The 17,224-nt window shown below is 63.6% G+C and overlaps 1 protein-coding gene across 4 annotated transcripts; it reads right to left on the bottom strand.

The window, feature by feature from the left end:
* Positions 1–741: 741 nt before the first annotated feature.
* Positions 742–16,095, bottom strand: PWP2 (PWP2 small subunit processome component). Of its 4 annotated transcripts, none has more exons than XM_027583915.2 (21): positions 16,014–16,095; positions 14,613–14,725; positions 13,280–13,374; positions 12,910–13,009; positions 11,887–12,030; positions 10,891–11,026; positions 10,409–10,629; positions 10,016–10,159; positions 9,744–9,814; positions 9,074–9,210; positions 8,488–8,636; positions 8,171–8,318; positions 7,811–7,961; positions 6,867–7,047; positions 5,784–5,931; positions 5,255–5,360; positions 3,847–3,912; positions 2,776–2,994; positions 2,473–2,623; positions 2,250–2,324; positions 742–1,307 (listed from the first exon to the last, which is right to left on the bottom strand). In XM_027583915.2, exons 1-21 carry the CDS (start codon positions 16,029–16,031, stop codon positions 1,139–1,141), a joined length of 2,742 nt encoding a protein of 913 aa, XP_027439716.1. In that variant the 5' UTR covers positions 16,032–16,095; the 3' UTR covers positions 742–1,138. The 4 variants fall into 4 exon arrangements, with proteins under 4 accessions (XP_027439716.1, XP_027439715.1, XP_027439719.1 ...); XM_027583914.2 differs by lacking the exon at positions 16,014–16,095 and adding an exon at positions 15,063–15,949; XM_027583918.2 differs by lacking the exons at positions 12,910–13,009; positions 13,280–13,374.
* Positions 16,096–17,224: the final 1,129 nt, after the last annotated feature.

Raw genomic sequence — 17,224 nt, 5'->3', positions numbered from 1 at the left:
GAGGGCTCCCCCTGCTGGCCTCCAGATTCCGCTTGAAAGGAGAGTGTTCCTTTTGTGAACTTTGACGTCAGTGCGCACACGTGAACTTACCAAAAAGGCAGAGGCGAGGAGTCGGTTAGACCAGACAGTGTTCTACCCTCAGCTGCAGGGAGTAGCTGTGAGCACAGACCCCCAGTGACAGCAGGGCCCCGAGCACACGCACCGTGGGTGCACAGACCCCGTCATAGAGCCCCAGGAGCGGGCACAGGCAGCAGCTCCTGGCACTGCCCACCTGGGGAGCTGGCAGCACCTCTGGGGAGCCCCAGGCTGGGATCCAGTGGACGCTGTGCCCACCCGCTGTAGGGAAAGTGCTACACCCAGCTGGGTGGCATTTTCATTTTCCTGCTCCTGGATGGAGGCTGTCCCCACCGAGCCCCGGGGACCAGGGACGGGGCCTGGCAGGAAAGAGCAGCTCGTCTCCTCCATGTGGCCCTGCAGAGCTGGCACCGGAGGTCTGAGTGAGCTCCCCGAGAGCACCGTCCAGTCCCAGCCCCAGGGATCAAAGGGCATCCCCCTCCAAGGTCAGAGTGCACAGAGACTCTGGGGGCAGGTGGCCAGGGGTGGGGGCCGTGCGGGCTGGGGCGTGGTGAGCACTCCAGCAGCCCTGCTCACTCATCCCCCCAGCACAGAGAGGCCAACAGGCAGGTGGCCCCAATCCCCCTGCATGACCCAGGATACGGTATAAACACTTTCAATTCAGAGTTCAGATTCAATCCGTACTTTTATCTCACAAAACCTCATTTTTTCATCTCTATCATCAAAACTGTATTAAAAATATAAATATCGGTCATACAAAGTTCCAGTCTATAAAAACGACCCCATTCACGTCTCTAGAGAGGCGTTTCCAACAGTAGACAAACAACGTTCATTCTGCTCACACCACGCGGGTCCCCAGGCCCGTGTGCCAAGCCGGTGCTGGCCTGGGGAGCGGGCGGCTGGCCCCGGCGCTGCAGCCGTGTTTGGCGCCTACAGGAAAAGCGAGTCCTCCACGTGGGTGTCTCTGCACCGCCCTCCCACTCGCTTCCCGGGCGCAGGCCACGGGGCTCCGTCTCTTCGGGGGTCTTAACCGAAACAAGCAGGGTTGGGAACGGGGCCGGCCCTACACCAGCTGCCCGTCCCCATCCCCCTGTCCTGCGCCGAGCAGGTGCAGAGTGTCATCGGACGCGTCTGCTTCCTCGTCGCTTCCCAGCGGTTCGGAGGGGCGTTTTAGGCCCCGCTGCTTGGACACGGCCAGAGCGTACTGGATGTTATAGCAGTTCCAGTCACACCTGTTAAAAGTGCACAGGAGTCCCGTCAGGAAAAGCGACAGCTTTTCTCTCGTATCAAGATTCTGGCTCACCTGGCGCCCAAGCACCTTCTCTGTGACCCTGAGAGCAACCCGCCACGGTGACCCACGCGGCCTCCCCGGTCCCACCAGAGCCCGAGGAAGGGGCTGCCGCACAGCTTCACAGCCGTGAGCAGAGAGGACACCTGGGCTCAGGTCATTCCCCATGTGAACAAAGGAAAGAGAAAAATCACACCGTTGTTTCCCACAGGAAACCCCCTGGTAAGAGCTAAAGGTACAGGACTAACGAGGAAACCACCGTCCCTGTGAGAAACCTCAAACAAAATCCACGTTTGGCAACGTAACTCAAGCCCCCCGCCCAAATTAATACACAACAGCTGCGTCCTATGCATCAGCAGCAGGTCACTACATGCAGGAGTCCCGGAACAATGCATTTACGGGAATGCCAAATTACAAGGAACTGGTCTCCCAGACTGAGCTCTGCAGACTCACGGAGGCCTCAACAAACAGCAGGCTCTCCCAGGCACACAGAATTGACGCAGGCCCCCCATGCCCCCCATGGCGTCCCAGCGGGTGGTCAGGACTCTCAGAAGAAAAGCCTCCAAGAGGAAGAGCTTGTTCTAGACTCCTAAAGACTGAAAAAGCCGTCAAGGACAGAACAGGCCTCTGCCTACGGACACTGGGCAGACACCCGCAAGGGCAGAAAACACGCCTCTGGGGATGGAGCGGGGACACCTGGCCACGGGCCCCGAAGACCGCCCCGGACACCCCAGTGGTTTCACTGGGACAGCACTCTCTTTTCAACTCCCGGCCACGCCTGAAGCTGGCCCACCTCAAGTCCCACCGTGGGGCAGCCCCCCGTGTGGAACCAGCAGGGGATGGGGCCACCCCAGCCCTGCCCGCCAACAACGCCAGCAACACGTACAGCTTGGAGACATCGTCCAAGTGCCGCTGGATGCTCTTCTGAAGGAACTGAACGGCCGGCAGCACCTTCCCCACTCTGCAAAGGAGACCTGCCTCAGTGCACGGCCTCAGCCAAACGCCACGTGGCCCCTCTCGTGGGCGCGCACACAGCTCCCCCTCTGATCTGCAAAGCCCAGCCGAGTGACAGGACTCACAGCTGACCGCGCGGGAAAAGCGCCTCTTACCTGGACTTCAGCTTCTGCCCGTGCACCAGGAGCAATTTCTGAGTCCATATGAGGTAGAATTCCAAGTGGCGAGACACTTCAAAGGATGAAGCTAAGAACTCCAGCACTTTCTCCACGTACAACTCAGGAAGCGAGGAGCTGACAACTTCGACTGCAGGAAAAGGACAAAGCCAGGCTCACTTTGCAAAGAACTCTCCCATCAGGAGAAAAGGTGAGGACAGCTCTGCAGGGACCCGAGACCCTGACCGCCAGGCACAGACGTGGGTGCTCACGGCCCGCCCTGGGCCCTGTCCCGGGGCTCACCCTCGTCCCAGGGCACCGACTCCAGCACCTCCTGCAGCAGCTTCCTCTCGTTGAGGCGGAAGGCCATGAGAATGGCCCTGGTGTAGTCCTGCTGGCGCAGGGCCGCCCGAATCCTCACGGGGGTGACGCCGGTGTCCAGTTCAAATGGGTCAAACAGCATCTGGGTGTCCAGGGAGTAGACGAGGAGCCCCTCGGTGGTGGTGGCCGCCCAGCAGTGCCCTGGGAAACCAAGCCGTCGAGGGCCTTCCTAAACACCGATTTTCCCTTTTCCCCACCTTTTTAAAGAACAGGTACTGGGTATGTCCTCGTGACCCCAAGCGCAATAGCAAGAAAGGTGCACAGGGATGCCTTCCTCCCACTCCCGCCCCAGCCGCCGGTTCCTCTTGGAGGGGCGCCGGGGTCGCTGGGGGGAGCAGACACACCCGTGCACACTCCATGCCGTCTGCCTGCACCAGCCCTGGTCAGCTCCTCCGTGAGGGCGCACACTCGTCTCTGCGGGCCATGCGGCCTCTGCCGAGACGCTGCAGCGGCACCGTGGGGCCCAGGGAAGACGCACAGCACAACCAGCACGGCGGTCCGGAAATCCGCAGGCGCCCAAACGAAGGGCTGCCGGAGTCGTCCCCGGCCACGGTCTGCAGCCCGGCTCGCAGAGCGGCACACGGCGAGACACTGCGGCCCGCGGCTCCCATCACTCGCTCGATGCAGGGGAGGGCCAGCCATCACCCCGCAGACAAGCCCGCCACCAGCCTCTGTCCTGCTCGCTCCGCGGGACCGCATTTACCTAATGGTCCCAGGCCCCAGGGGCACAGACCCTCCCCCGCAGCCCCTCCAACGACTGCACACCCGAGTGGTGCTCAGGGCGGGTGCCTGCCTCCCGTTTCAATACCCAGCAGGTCTGAGGCCACCCCCTTCAGTGTCCCCTGAAGAACAGCAGGGCCCAGGGCCAGCCAAAAGCTGTGACCAACCTTGTCCCTGAGAGCAGAGGTGACAGGCCCACACCGTGGGCCCAGAAGCCCAGCAGGACTGACCCCCACCCTTCCCGGCACCAACAACCTGCTGCTCGGGGCTCACCGGTGGGAGAGAAGCGAAGCGATGTCACCCTGATTTCAGGCTTGAAGTGCCGAGAGCTCATGTCACCTGGAAAACAGGGTGGCACCTCTCTTACCACTCACCGGACAAAAGGAGGGCCCCCCCTGCTGCTCTGGGCCCGTCAAGAGCAGCGGCCCTGCCCCCTAGCCTTCCCACTCTGTATGCACATGCAGCAGATGAGTCCTGGCCCAGGGCCCCAGCAGCTATTTCCTGGGCACCGCAGGCCTCCACAGACGAGCCCTTGGAGCCCCCGCTCCCAGGAGCATCCACTCAACTTGGCCAGCAGACATTTGGCAAAGGCCTTGGCCCAGCCCCAGGGCTGTGAGGCAGGGTGGCCCCGGTCCCCACCAGCCCATTTTGCCCAGCACTTTGTGCAGTGCACAAGTCATGCGACTGCACAAGGCAGCTCTGTGCAGTGGAGGCACATCCTCACTGGGCATCACCACGTGAATCCCTTCTGCAAATTTATTTTCATATCTGCTGCTTAAGGGATGACATGTTCCTGGGGTATGAAATTCAAGGACACACAAATCATCTGAGAAAAGTCGGGCTCCTCTCTGGAGGCCACCTATCTCCTCAAAAATACTCTGCTGGGGGCTCTTGACCTCAGGATGACCAACACTTTGGGGCTGCGTCCTCATGGGTCCAGCAGACCCCCTGGTCTCCCCACACTCAACGCCCACAGCACCTGCTCTGCTCAAATCGTGACCTTCAAAATGTCTCCAGACAGGTTGAGAACCACCTCTGCACATCCCTGAGGAGTTAGGGACCTTGTTTTCATTAAGAGATGCCCGAGAACACGTGTGGCACAGGCAGGGGCTGCTCCAGCCCACATCGATGGTGCAGTCCTCCCATCACCCAGCTGGTCGCTGAGGCGCCCCCGCTCCCCCACATGCAGGCTGGGCTCCCGGGCACTCGGAGTGGCATGAGCCAGGGCTGGAATGAGCTGGCCCAGGCCGGCACCAGCAGGGAGGCCGGCATCAGGGCAGGGCAGCCGCATGTCCAGGGCCCGCACGCCGACTTTCTAGCTGGCAGATGTCCCCTCCTGACGGTCTACCAGGGCCTAAGGGCCCCCCGTTTCCTGCCCTGTCCCCGTGAGGGGTGTGCCCCCCTTGGGCCTCCTCGACTGCCCAGCCCCGACCCTGAAGTCCTCCTTGTGGCCACATGGGGGCGAGCGCGAGGCACGGGGCTGGGCGGCGGCCAGAGAGCAAAGCCACAGGCCCAGACAGGCAAGGGGGCCGCGGGCCCCCCGTGTGGGACAAGAGCTCCTGGACCCAATCACCGCAGCCCCAGTAGGAGAGCAAAGCCGTGTCACCCGGAAAAACGGGTGGTGGGCAGGGCAGCCTGCTGCGGCCAGGACCTCGGGGGAGACGAGGGGCCCCCCGCTCACCTTTCTTTACACCCGGCAGTGGTATCACAGCTCCGTCCACCCCAGCGTCTTGCTCGATTAGCGCCAGGTTGCCAAACTCTGTCATTTTCCTTCGGTTCAAAAACTCCTAGAAGGACAAAACCCCAGGTGTCTCACCCATCAGGCGGAGGGCGTGAGCCGGCCCCCAGCCCCTGCCTGGCTCACGTGACACAAACACCGGAGGAGACGCAGCTCCGTGGGAAACACCCATGGGACACACGGATCCCGAGACAGCGACAAGCCCGTCCTCACCCCAGGCGAGAAGGAACCTGCCCTCAGAGCCTGCTGCAGGCGGGCTCGGACTCTAACGCAGCCCTGGCAAGGGCCCTCGTGAGCCTCTGCGGGGCCGGCACACACGGGGGCGTCTGCTCGCTCCGCCTGCCCATCCGCAGGGAAGCAACAAGCAAGCGTGCCCCCGGAGTCACTCAGGAGGGGGCGGGCCTCGCCCTGCAGCGGGGCCGGCAGGCGTGGAGGGCAGGGCCGGGCCAGACAGACCGGAGTGCTCCCTCACCTCCATGGCGTCCAGGGAGAGGTTGCAGGAGATCTCAAACTTCTTCCTGAGGATCTGCTCCTTGACGTGATAGATGCACACGAACTTGGACATCCCTCCCGCCAGGACGCTCTGGCCGTCCGCAGAGTAGCACAGAGTGGTGAAGGCCCTGAAGCAGAGGGAGCACGAGTGTAGTCACCACCCAGAGACCCCCGACGTGTGGTGCTCCCCCCGAGCCCCAGGAGGCAAACAGCGCCCCCAGCAGCCTCGGCAGGGCTCCGGCCCAAGCCTCAAAAGACCCCGTCACCTGCTCTGCTCCACGGCCGCAGCACCCCCAGGAGGGACCTCCCCAAGAGACGCGACCCTTTCACGGGAGGCCCACGTGGCTCAAGTGGCAGGGTTTCCTTTTCGAAGCCAGATGGACAAGGAGGCCACCTTGCCTGCCACGAGCAGTGGCCCCTGGCAGGGGTGCCGGCTCGGCCCCGCGCGAGCAGAAGCTGGGCACGCACTGGCCCGGCTGCTCACAGGACGTGCGACGGTGTTACAAGCGACGCCAAAGAGCGCGAGCAGAAGGAAACTGGACAAGACTTCACCAAATCTGAACGCGTTCGTGCTCCAAAGACACCGTCGAGAGTGAGGGGAGCCCTGACGGCAGAAAGAATTTCCACCCCCAGATCCGTCAAGCATCGTCCATCTCGAATACGTGAACTGTCACGACGCCACAGTAAAGGCAAGCCAATTCAGGGAGCAGATGCCCCGATGGACCTTCTCCAGACCCCGCGTGCGAACGAGAAGACGCTGGACCGCGCCAGCCTTCAGGAACAGAGGCAGAACCTCATGCGGACAGTGCCTCACACCCGGCCCTAGGGGACTGTCGTTTAAACACCACGCAGGAACGGGTATTGCTGGTGTGTGGGGAAGCGGCCCCTGTGGGTGGCACAGCCGCTTTGAAAAACACTCCGGTTTCTCACAGAAGCGAACCCCGAACCTCCCAAGACACACACACACCCCGAAAAACACAAGGACAGATGAGTTTACGGATGAACCGGGGAACCCCCGGGCTTCGGGGCGGGACCCGCCACACCGGCTCGCCGAGGCACTCACTTCCCCTTGGCTGAGTGCTTGGCGGTGACCTTATCCAGCTCCTTCCTGCCCGTCTTGAGGTCATGCCTGCCCTCAATGGAGCCCGTCTGCACGGCGTTCTCAGGGTCCCAGAAGGTGATCTGGGAGTTCAGGGTGGCCACAGCCAGCTCCGCACCATCAGGGCGAAAGGTCACAGCCAGAGCTGAAGAAAGACACATCATCAGGGCCAGAGGAAGAGCCAAGGCTCCAGCAGGCAGCTGCGCCCGCCATGCCCTCACCCTACCTCAAAGTCAGAAAAGCCAGGCGGGCCCCAGCTCCCTGAGTCAGCGCCCGATGGGCGGGGGGCCCCCGGCTCTCCCCAGAGAAGCTCCACCCTGCGAGGGAGGCCCCCAGGCCCCAACCACCTTGGGGGGGCAGGGGCAAGAGGGTCCAGGTGGGGTCCCAGGGCAGGCACAAGGCCAGCCTGCTGGGAGGGCACGGGCGAGGGACAAGGCCAGGCAGGGGAGAGGCACCCGGAGGTCACAAGAGGTGCTTCTGACAGAACCGCAGGACAGACTACAAACAGACTAACTGGAGGCTGGAGGTCAGTGTGGAGGCCCCGCAGAGACCCAGGCCATCCACCGGCTGCTAAAAGCACGTACCAGGGCCGGGTGGGGCGGACAAGCAGCGACACTGTGGAGGCCCGCGGATCCCAGGGGCCCGCGGGGCAGGACGGCTTCACCCACACACGCAGATGGTGGGTCCCCAGGCGGCCTCCTGCACCTACAGTCGCCTCAGGGTCCTCCCCAGGGCTCGGCCTGACAGAGCACCGGCCGCTTCTCAGGGACGGCGGCTCAGGAGGGAGCGCCCGGCTCGCTCTCCTAGAGAGGAGCCCGACGCCGAGTGACAGAACGGGGCCACCAAGGCGGATGGATGAGGCTCCCTCCCCGGGTGACACCTCGTACCCGCATCCCCCATGCACCCACCGTCCGAGGTCAGGCCCAGCGTCTCCGTGGTCCTCCAGCTGTCCGCCATGTCCCACAGGCGCACGGTCCTGTCCCAGGAGGCACTGGCCAGGACCGATCTCACGGGATTAAAGCACAGACTGCTGACAGGACCCTCGTGACCAGACAGCACCTACGGCGCCCAGAGAGCAGTGTGACGACACAGCCTCGGGGGCCTGGGCGTACCAGGCCCGCACACCCAGGCTGCGGGACAGGCGGGCTGACGAGGGTCTCACTGTCAGTGCGGGAGGGGAGGAGCTGCGGCCAGAACACGCTGCTCAGCCCCTCGGGTCCGCAGAGGTGCCCTCCCCGCCGCCCCGGCCCCCCACACTCAGCCCTTACGTCCAGGAGCCTGCCTGTCTGCATGGACCAGATGAAGACCTCGAAGGAGTCCTGGGCCCCGGCAGAAACGACCTCCCCGCTGCAGTCCACAGCCACGCAGGAGAACTGGGTGGGCCGCGGGGACGTGAAGGTGCGGAAGTTCCGGTACCTGCCCGAAGACAGCAGTTGGCTGGCATGGCTCACAAAGCCCCGACGCCCCGAGTCCCCGAGGGCTCGGGCTTGCCCTGAGCCCGTCTACGCTATGCGCTTCCTGGCAAGCCCACGGCCCCTCAGCCCCACTATCACGGCCCACCCAGAGGACTGAGCGGGAAGGTCACCTGTGAAGGTCAAAGGCACGCACAGTCCCGTCCATGGAAGAGGTCACAATGACATAGCCAGTGGCCGTGAAGGTCACGCCAGTGACCCCACTCGAATGCTCTGTGAACGTGACGAAGCAGAAGCCGCTGAGAGTGTTCCACACCTTGACCTGCAGCGGGAAGGGCATGAGCAGCGGGGCTGGCCACAGCTCAGGAAGGCGCACACGCGCACACGCACACACAGGTCGCCTCAACCAGGACCCCCCTGACGTGCACGCACCTGCCCCACGGGCCCCCACCAGCCCCTCGCCAGCCTTGTCACCGCAAGAGGCGCAGCAAGCACGCGCCCACAGAACGTGGCTGCCCCCACACACCAACCCGCAGCCAAGCGGCTGCGTGCGCGCAGGCCGAGCCGGAAACGGAGAGATAGCCGGCCCGCCCTCCCCACCCAGTTCCGGGTAGTCTCTGAACATCTCCTCACGAGCCTGGACGCAGCGGGGTGAGCCCGTGCGCTCCAGGCTGAACCCCGGAGTCGGGGCCTGGCTCTCCGTCCCTGGGGGCACAGCAGGACGAGACGCCGCAGCCCTTGCTGCCCGCCGAGCCCCACCTTGCCGTCATCACTGCCGGTGACGATGTACTGCCCGTCGGGGGAGTAGGCCAGGGACACCATGCTGTTGAAATGGCCCTGCTGCTTGAGCACATAGGACTCGCTCTGCCACTCCCACACCAGCAGCTGGCCCAGGCCTGCAGAGCACACGGGGGGACGGGCACCGGCACCCTGACCTCAGAGCCAGCAAGGCAAGTGCCCCCATCACGCTAACCTGAGAGCGGGCACCCCGCAGAGACTGACCTCCCAAGTCATGGTCTCACAGGCACCTGCTGCGGCCCCCAGAGGCCCCCAGCACAGGCCCCGCGGCCGACCGAGCCGGGAGCTCGGCCCACAGCTGCAGGCCCCGCGGCCGACCGAGCCACGGGCTCAGCCCACAGCTGTCAGTGCGGGAGGGGAGGAGGCCGACCGAGCCACGGGCTCAGCCCACAGCTGCAGGCCCCGCGGCCGACCGAGGCGGAGGCTCAGTCTACAAGGTGGTCGCACCTCAGAGGCGCGCCGGTTCTGCACCCCCATGGCTCCCTCCCACAGGACCCACTGTGCTTGCTCGCACTGGGCCGTCAAAGGGGCTTTTCCCAGGAGCTGGCGGGCGGGGGGGGGGGTGGGCCACGGTCGGCGGTCGGAGAGCAGCTCTCTTCTCGTTCTCGTACGACCATACACTGAGACGAACCTGAGCAGCCAAAGGCGATCCAGTCTCCGGACCCATTGAGAGCGATGGAAGCGATCCTCTGATCAGAGATGCTGAGCGGGAGAGCACAGTGTCTGAAAGGCGGGCAGGCGGCACCGCGAGCCCCTCTGTCCACCGCCCACCTGGCCGCTCCACGGCCCTCACCCCGCGCAGCGGGACACACACGGCACAGCCGTGTGTGCACACCCCCGCCGTCGGGCCTGCGGGGTCAGTAAGCACACGCGGGCCCCCACGGCACCGGGTGGGGCGCTCACCTCAGGGAGTGGATGAGGTTGAACTCGGGGAGCTCGTGAAGGTGGAAGATCCCAGAGGCAAAGCCAGTGACCAAGAGGTGGGTCTTCTTGTGAAACGCCGCGGCTGTCAGATTGTTAAAATCTCCCTCTTTATTGAAAAAGTACCTAAGCAGGAGGGTGATCAGAAGAGTTGCGGACAGAGCGCCAGACAACCAGGCTGATCTCAGCCTGCACCCAGGACCCCCAGGCCACGGGCCCCGGCTCTACACAGGGGACCCGCGGCCCTGCTGCCCTGGCCTCTCACTCCCTGTCGCCCGAGGATGCCACCCCCTCCCCCGGGACGGGCCCACTGTCCGCGCCTCCGCATCACGTTAGCCGCGAGGGTGCGAGGCCCCCGCCCCGGGGGACACCTACTTGGCCAGCCGAGAGTATTTCACTTTTCCCTGCTGCTCCGCGGCAGCCGGCGCGGCCTTCGCCCGGACGGCGTTCTCCTCCTCCGCCTCCTCTTCGTCCTCGTCCCGTGCCCCCTGCAGCAGCTCCGCCTTCCAGCCCGCGGGGGCTTTCAGCCGCAGGCCCTCCGGGGGGGTGTCACACCGCCACACGCACAGGGCGCCGTCCTGGCTGAGTGTGTACAGCTGTAAAAGGGAGTGTCTGCGACTGGGTGCGGCCCGCCCCGACACCAGCCCCAGCCCCGCCGGCCACGTGGGGGACCCCGCGCCACCAGAGCCTGCCCCGAGCGCTGGCAGGGGCGAGGCCCAAGGGACAGCCAACAGGTGCCGCCACTTCCTAAACACCCCCGGGTAACGCGGGAGGGCGCCTGTGTCTACAGGGGGAGGCCTGGCACGTGGCTGCGATCTGGAATCCAGCGGGCGAGACGCCCCGGACACGGGACGTACGTCTAGGCTGCTGGATTCGAAGAAGCAGGCCACGATCACGTCTTTGTGCCCCCCGAGCGCGTAGTAGACGAGGTTGTCCCAGCGCTCAGCTCCAAACACCCACGTGGACATGTCCTTGCTCCCGACCGCAAAGCACCTGGACGGAGAAGACAGGGCGCGTCCTCAGGGCTCACGGTGGAAGGCCACCCCAGCACACGGGAGTCGCCCAGGGCGACCAGCCCCGGTCTGCCCGGCCTGCATCTCCCGCCGAGCGTCGGCCGCATCCACCTGTGCTGCTCAGGGAACGCGTCACCACCCCTCCTCACCAAGCAGTCCCTCACGGGACGGCAGCCCCAGGGAGCCCTAAGAGCCGACTGCCAAGCCCACTGGGTGCCACGTGGGGAGCCCTGCTCCTCACGCCTCCCTGGCTCCCCGTGACCCCAGTCTGAGGGAACCCGGCTTATGGCACAAACACGGCCAGACGCAAGAATAGGTGGTGCCTTGCTGAAGAGGCGGGAAGGCTTGGCGGCAGGGCGCCCCACCCCCGCCCCCAGGGTGGTCCGCCATACAAACCCGCCCAGACCACCAGCCCCCACCTCCCCCTGCGCAGACTGCGGGCAGCTGGGCACGAGCCAGCAGCCTTTCAGGGCGGTGAGGGGTGCAGCCGTAAGAGGACGCGGCCGGCCCCCTGCTGGGAGAAGCCCCCCCCCCCCCCCCCCCCCCGCCACAACCCTCCCTCCCACGGACAGAGCTGCTCCGGACATTTGGCAGAACGGATTCTAGCACGCGTGGCAAGCTCCCGACCCTGTGCTCTGGTTTCCCAAGACAGATGCCAGGCTGGTGCAGGCCGAACTCACGACCAGGAGCCCAAATGGTCTCCAGCCCCACAGGACGCTCAAGAGATACCATTACAAAAGGAAACTTTGGGATTCGACAAGAGTCTCCAAGGCTCCCCATCCAACAAGAGGCCGGTTACAGGGGTTCCTCCCCCACACCGGCCCCAGCCCCGGGCCTCACCTGGAGTCGTCTGTCCAGTCGATGCACGTGGTCTCATCGTACGGCCCAAAGTAGGTTTTGTCCAGGACGAACGCGTTGAATTCCCGCTTCCTCCCGGGAGCATGGTACATCTGAGCGATGTTGCCTTTTGTGACGACGAACTTCCTGCCGCAGAAATGGGAGCCGTCAGGATCCAACACCCATGTAGTCCCAAGACCAGCTCAGAGCCTCTGAGGACAGCGCCCCTGCCGTGAGCAGCTTCCTACGAGAGGCGAATGTGGGGGCCAGCCTCACCACGGCCCCCGACCCCCGTCTTCTCCTGCAGGGACCCTGAACCCAGCCGCCCCACTGCCATGGAGCACAGGCGCCCCCGGCACTCCTGCCAGTGTGGGGGACAGCCGTCAAGGCCAGGCCCCACCTGGACAGCCCTGGGGGAGCTGGAAGGACAACACGGGTTCCACACAACGGACGCAGAGGATGGCCACTGCCTTCTAAGGGGTTTCTGAGGCTGGACACGGGATGGGGGCTCACAGCTGAAACCCAGAGCCGCCCCCGCCACAGCACATCCAGGTCAGCCTGGGTGTGAGCAACCTGGGAACGAGCCCCCCTCTCTCCTGGGGCCCTTGAACCCGGGGCAAGGCTGGGTCCGGTAAGGACCCTGTCCGCACACATTCTCCTCACTGTGGACCTCAAAGCTGGGGGTCAGTGCCACTCAGAGCCAGGGGCTCCTTTGTGGCTCTGCTGTCTGGAGGCCGCAAGACCCTCTGAGGACCCTGACTCTTCTGGAAGTGGTTTTGGTCGAGAACCTTTAGAAGCTCCCACTCAAGATGGGAGCACCAGCCCTGGCGGAGGGGAGCAGAGGTTGCGGCCACATGGGCCTGCAGGAGCCCAGAGTCCACACCGACAGACTGTCCCCAGCCCAGAGGAGGCACGCGCACAGACTCCCTCACTGACATCTCCGCTCCGAAGAGCCCCCGAGCCCTGCTGCGCCCATCATGGAGCCTGGGCTTGGAGAACGCCCTGCCCCAAGCCCCAGGCCCCCACCTGCCATCAGGAGAGAAGGAGACACTGTGCACTGAGCCCTTGAAGTGGAAGTGGTGAAGCACGGACCTGCACACCAGGCTGACCAGCAGCGCGTCCCCCCCTGCAGCGAGGGAGAGAGGCAAATGTGTAGTCGCCCCAGATAGGACGGCCACGGCCCAGCCCGGCAGGACACCCGGGCACGTCCACATCCCCCACACATGCCCTCACCCCAAAGCCCACGAGGGTCCCAGGCAAGGAAGCGACTGGGGGAGAGGACTGGGGGAGCCTAGAACCCCAGAGGGACTTGGTGTTGGCCTTGAGTCACCATGACCCCTGCCCTGCCTGTCCCCCCAGCTGTCTGCACTGCAGCCTCCCGGTCAAGGGTGCCTACCTTCATCAACGATGATGGCCAGGCGGCCGTCTGGGGACAGCCCTACACACCTGACATTGTACCGAGTAGCCAAGGGCAGAGTGTTGGATTTGTTGCTAAAAGACAAGAACCACAACTGTGTAGCTGGTCGCAGTCGTAAGGCGAGGAAGGGGCAGCCTCAGGCCACCCACCCCCTCACCCCCCTCTTGTCCCTGGCCAGCTCCAGGGCCAGAGCACACAGCTTGTCCCCAGCTCCCTGCTGGAGAAGAGGAAATAAGACCAGGTCCCTGGAGAAAATTTGGCAAAGTGTATTCAAAACCTTAAAAATGGGCTTTGGTTTGGGGCGTCTGGTGGCTCAGTCGGTTGAGCGTCCGACTTTTGATTTTGGCTCAAGTTGTGAACTCCGGGTCGTGGGATGGAGCCCCGGGTCAGGCTCCACGCTCAGTGAGGAGTCTGCTTGAGGTCCTCCCTCCTCCTCCCTCTGCCCCCGCCCACACGCATGTGCACACACGCTCTCTCACACGAAAAAAGTAAACAAAAAGGGAGGGGGGGCCTTTGGTTGTCCATTTTGTTGTAGAAGTGTGTCCCAAGAGGATTCCACAAATGTTACAAAGTCCCCACTAGAAATGAGCTAAAAGTTCAATGGAAGGAATTAACCATAAGAACTGCACGACCCTGTAAAACTGTCGTTACGAGATGGGAAAATAAGTAACATGAAAAACAAACAACCGTTGGCTCGGATTCTGACTTTGTTCCTTATTATTTTACTTCCTAGTTTTCCTCCACCGAGCGTGTGGTCCTTACTCCAGGCCTGTGACAATCTCGCCTGCTGGCCCAGGGTACCCCGCCCAGGTATTTGGAGCTTCAGGAAATAAGTCCCAGAGAGGATGGGGCCCATCGTCCCACTGTACGGACGCGGAGGCAGAACAGCAGAGCAGGACGCAAGTCCAGGCAGCCACGCCACAGGAGGCTCTCACCCTGGCCACGTGACTCTGGGACGGGGTGACAACCATTGAGGAGTCCTGCCCCTTGAGGAGAAAGGAACAGAGCCACAGGCTCGTCCGGGAGGAGCGCGAAACTGGCCAGCAGAACCGGGCTGCGCTGAGCACAGCGGTGGCCCAGCGGGGGGTCAGGGCAGCCTCCAGACCCAGTACCTAGGTGACCGAGACCCCAGGGCTTAGCCAAGGGACTAGAGCAAACCAGTCCCACTACTGACCCAGCTGCTCTAAGTAACGGGGAGGTGGAGGGGGCACTAGGAAGGGGAAGAGGAGGGAGACACGGTCAGTTTGCCCGCACGCCCTAACAGCATGGCGGCTGTAACACACTGCTACTAAAGTCGTCTCAACACACTTACTTTTTAAGGTCAAATACAGTGACTCTATTTCCCACAGGACTGATCACTGAATTTCCATCGCACGTAAAATTCAAATTTCCACACCGATAGACTGTCCCCAGCAAATTTGAAAACTGAAAAGAAAATAATCCATCTTAATACAACGAAAGCCCAAAATGTCTCAACTCCAGGAAAGGCTTAAGTGAGGCCTCTGGTCCAGGAGACGGCACAGAGCCCCCCTCCCCTCGGGCCCCTGGCCATTCCTGGGGTCCCTCCTGGGACACGTCCTGGCCACCTATGCAGCCCAGCCTGCAGTGAGAGAGAAGAAGGGTAAGTGAGCCCAATCCCCAGGGGCTCCAAGCCCCCAAAGAAGAGGGTGAGGGCCACTGTGCGCATCTGGGGGGCTTCCATACACAGAAAGGGGACCCACGTTGCAGGGAGAGAAAAGCTGGAGCAATGAAAAGCACTTGCCCGGCATCTTGAGCTCAACGCTTCCCCAGCAAAGTAACCTGCCGGAGTCCAATCCATGAACTCACTGGTTCGCGCACTGAAGGGTGCACTGGAGATGTCGCTGTGCCCAGGGTCTGTGCCCTCGATGCCCTCCTATTCTACCCCGGGCAGGCAGGGCAGGGAAGAGCTAATTACAGAGTGTGTGCAGTGCCTGGAAGGCTGCACGAGAAGGGAGAGCTGGTTCGGAGGTGGGTCAGGGACAGACCCTTGGAGGGCCGCCTAGACTGGGCCCTAGACGGAAGGAGTGGGCAGGGCCAGCGTCTGGAGCTGCAGGAGGGCACGGGGAGACGCCCGGCCAGCTGGCAAGGCTGTAAGCAGAGGCCTGCTGTGACCCATTCCCGCGTTTCAGACCATGTTAATGACCGTGGGGACAACAGGGGAAGCAGGGAGGCGAGCTAGGTGACGGCGTCCCGAACGGGCAGGTGGCCCCCGGAACGGAGACGAGCCGGATACGGGAAGGCGGAGGGCCGCCACCCCGCGGCTCCAGGTTTGGGTCTCGGGGCAAGGGCGCGTGGCGCTGAAGAAGGCCCGCGCTGCGGCCGGGGCCAGGCCGAGCCGGAGACAGCAGGGGCAGGGACGGCGTCAACCTCCAGCGTCCCCGCCCACGGGGCGGCCGAGAGACCCGCCCGCGGAGGAAGAGGAGGGCAGGCTCCCGCGGCATGGAGCCGGGAACCAGGCCTGGAAGCCCGCGCTGGCCCGCCGCCGCTCACCCCGCCGGGGCTCCGTTCTCTCCCGCCCACACCTGAAGCCTGAGGCCGGGACCCTCTCCTTCCCGTCCGGGGATCGCCGCGCACGGCCCCGCGGCCCGCCGCGCGGGTTACAGGCTGACAGCGCGGCCACGCCCCGCTCTCCCGCCCCGCGCCCGCTCCCCAGCCGCTGCGCCGCGGACCCCCCGGCTGCGCCCGGGCTCACCCGGTACGCGAACTTCATCGCGGCCGCCACACGTGTGCCACCGCGCAGCCGCCGCGCCCCGCCCGTCGGCCCCAAGCACGCACTTCCGGGACTGGCCGCCACCGCGCACCACAGCGCCCCCAGGAGACCCGGAGGGGCGGCGCCGCCCGAGGCGGAGCCCAAGCCTGCAGACCCCGCCCCCACTGCACCCCGAGGCGGAGCCCAGAACCCAGGCCACGCCCACGGCTCCTCTCCGGGGCGGAGCCCAGGCCGTGGGCCTCGCCCCCACCGCGCCTCGAGGCGGAGCCCAGCCCGTAGGCTCCGTCCCCGTCTCCTCCCCAAGGCGGAGCCCAGTCCCGCAGACCCCGCCCCCACCGCGCCCCGAGGCAGAACCCAGCCCCGCGGGCCACGCCCCCACCGCACCCTGAAGCGGAGCCCCGCCCTCAGACCCCGCCCCTACCGCGCCCCGAGGCGGATCCTAGACCGCGGGCCACGCCCCCACCGCGTCCGGAGGCGGAGCCATACCCAGGGCCGCGCACCTGCCTCACCCAGCAAGGCCGGGTCTCCTGGCCCATTGGGCAGGGCTCCCGCCGCCGCCGCCGCCGCCGCCGCCGCCCGGAAGGTTCGTGCTCTGAGTAGGTGAGGCACTCGGACTTCACCTTCACTTAATAGCTCTGCGTTATGAACGGGGCGGGGGCAAAACCAAGGAAACGCCGAAGAAGCCGAAGAAATTGTATTAGAGATGCTACCAAAGGTCACAAACACAGTTAATTTGTCAAGCGGTGTCTGCAAAAAAATACCCCAAACCCTGAAGACTCAAATGTCTTTGTTCTGTGGGCTATTGGGCGATGAATTATGAAAAAAATCCCTAATGCTCCCTCCCCACAAAGTAAATAATCTGGGCTATCAGTCAGGAACAAGGATTAGGGAGAGAAGACAAGAAAATGCTTTAACTTTACACACTCAACTTTCATGCTCCTCGGCAAAAGAATGAAGTTCAAAACAGCAAAGTTTCTTCTTAAAATGTGTATTTTCAGAATTATAATTCTTACATTTTAAAGTCTTAATACAATGGTTTTAGTCTAACAATATATTACAGAATAATGTGAAAAATGACTCTCATAGTAAACCATGAAAATGGAATTAATACCTGCAGTGTCAAAGTCACCAACTTGCCACCTTTTCCAGTCACAGAATCCCAGCAAATTGTATTAACGATACTTTCGGGTCTT

The sequence above is a fragment of the Zalophus californianus genome, chromosome 1, assembly GCF_009762305.2.
Source record: "Zalophus californianus isolate mZalCal1 chromosome 1, mZalCal1.pri.v2, whole genome shotgun sequence".
NCBI lineage: Eukaryota > Metazoa > Chordata > Mammalia > Carnivora > Otariidae > Zalophus > Zalophus californianus.
The sequence above is the reverse complement of the archived record's forward strand: the minus strand, read 5'-3'. Positions and strand labels throughout refer to the sequence as shown.

Coding starts and splice junctions, on each gene's coding strand:
- PWP2 (XM_027583914.2), bottom strand. CDS start 15,119: ATGGATTGGACTCCGGCAGGTTACTTTGCTGGGGAAGCGTTGAGCTCA. Junction 7,048..7,810: donor GCTGGGCCTGACCTCGGACG/GTGGGTGCATGG, acceptor GTCTTTCTTCAG/CTCTGGCTGTGACCTTTCGC. Junction 2,624..2,775: donor GTCGGTGCCCTGGGACGAGG/GTGAGCCCCGGG, acceptor CTTTTCCTGCAG/TCGAAGTTGTCAGCTCCTCG.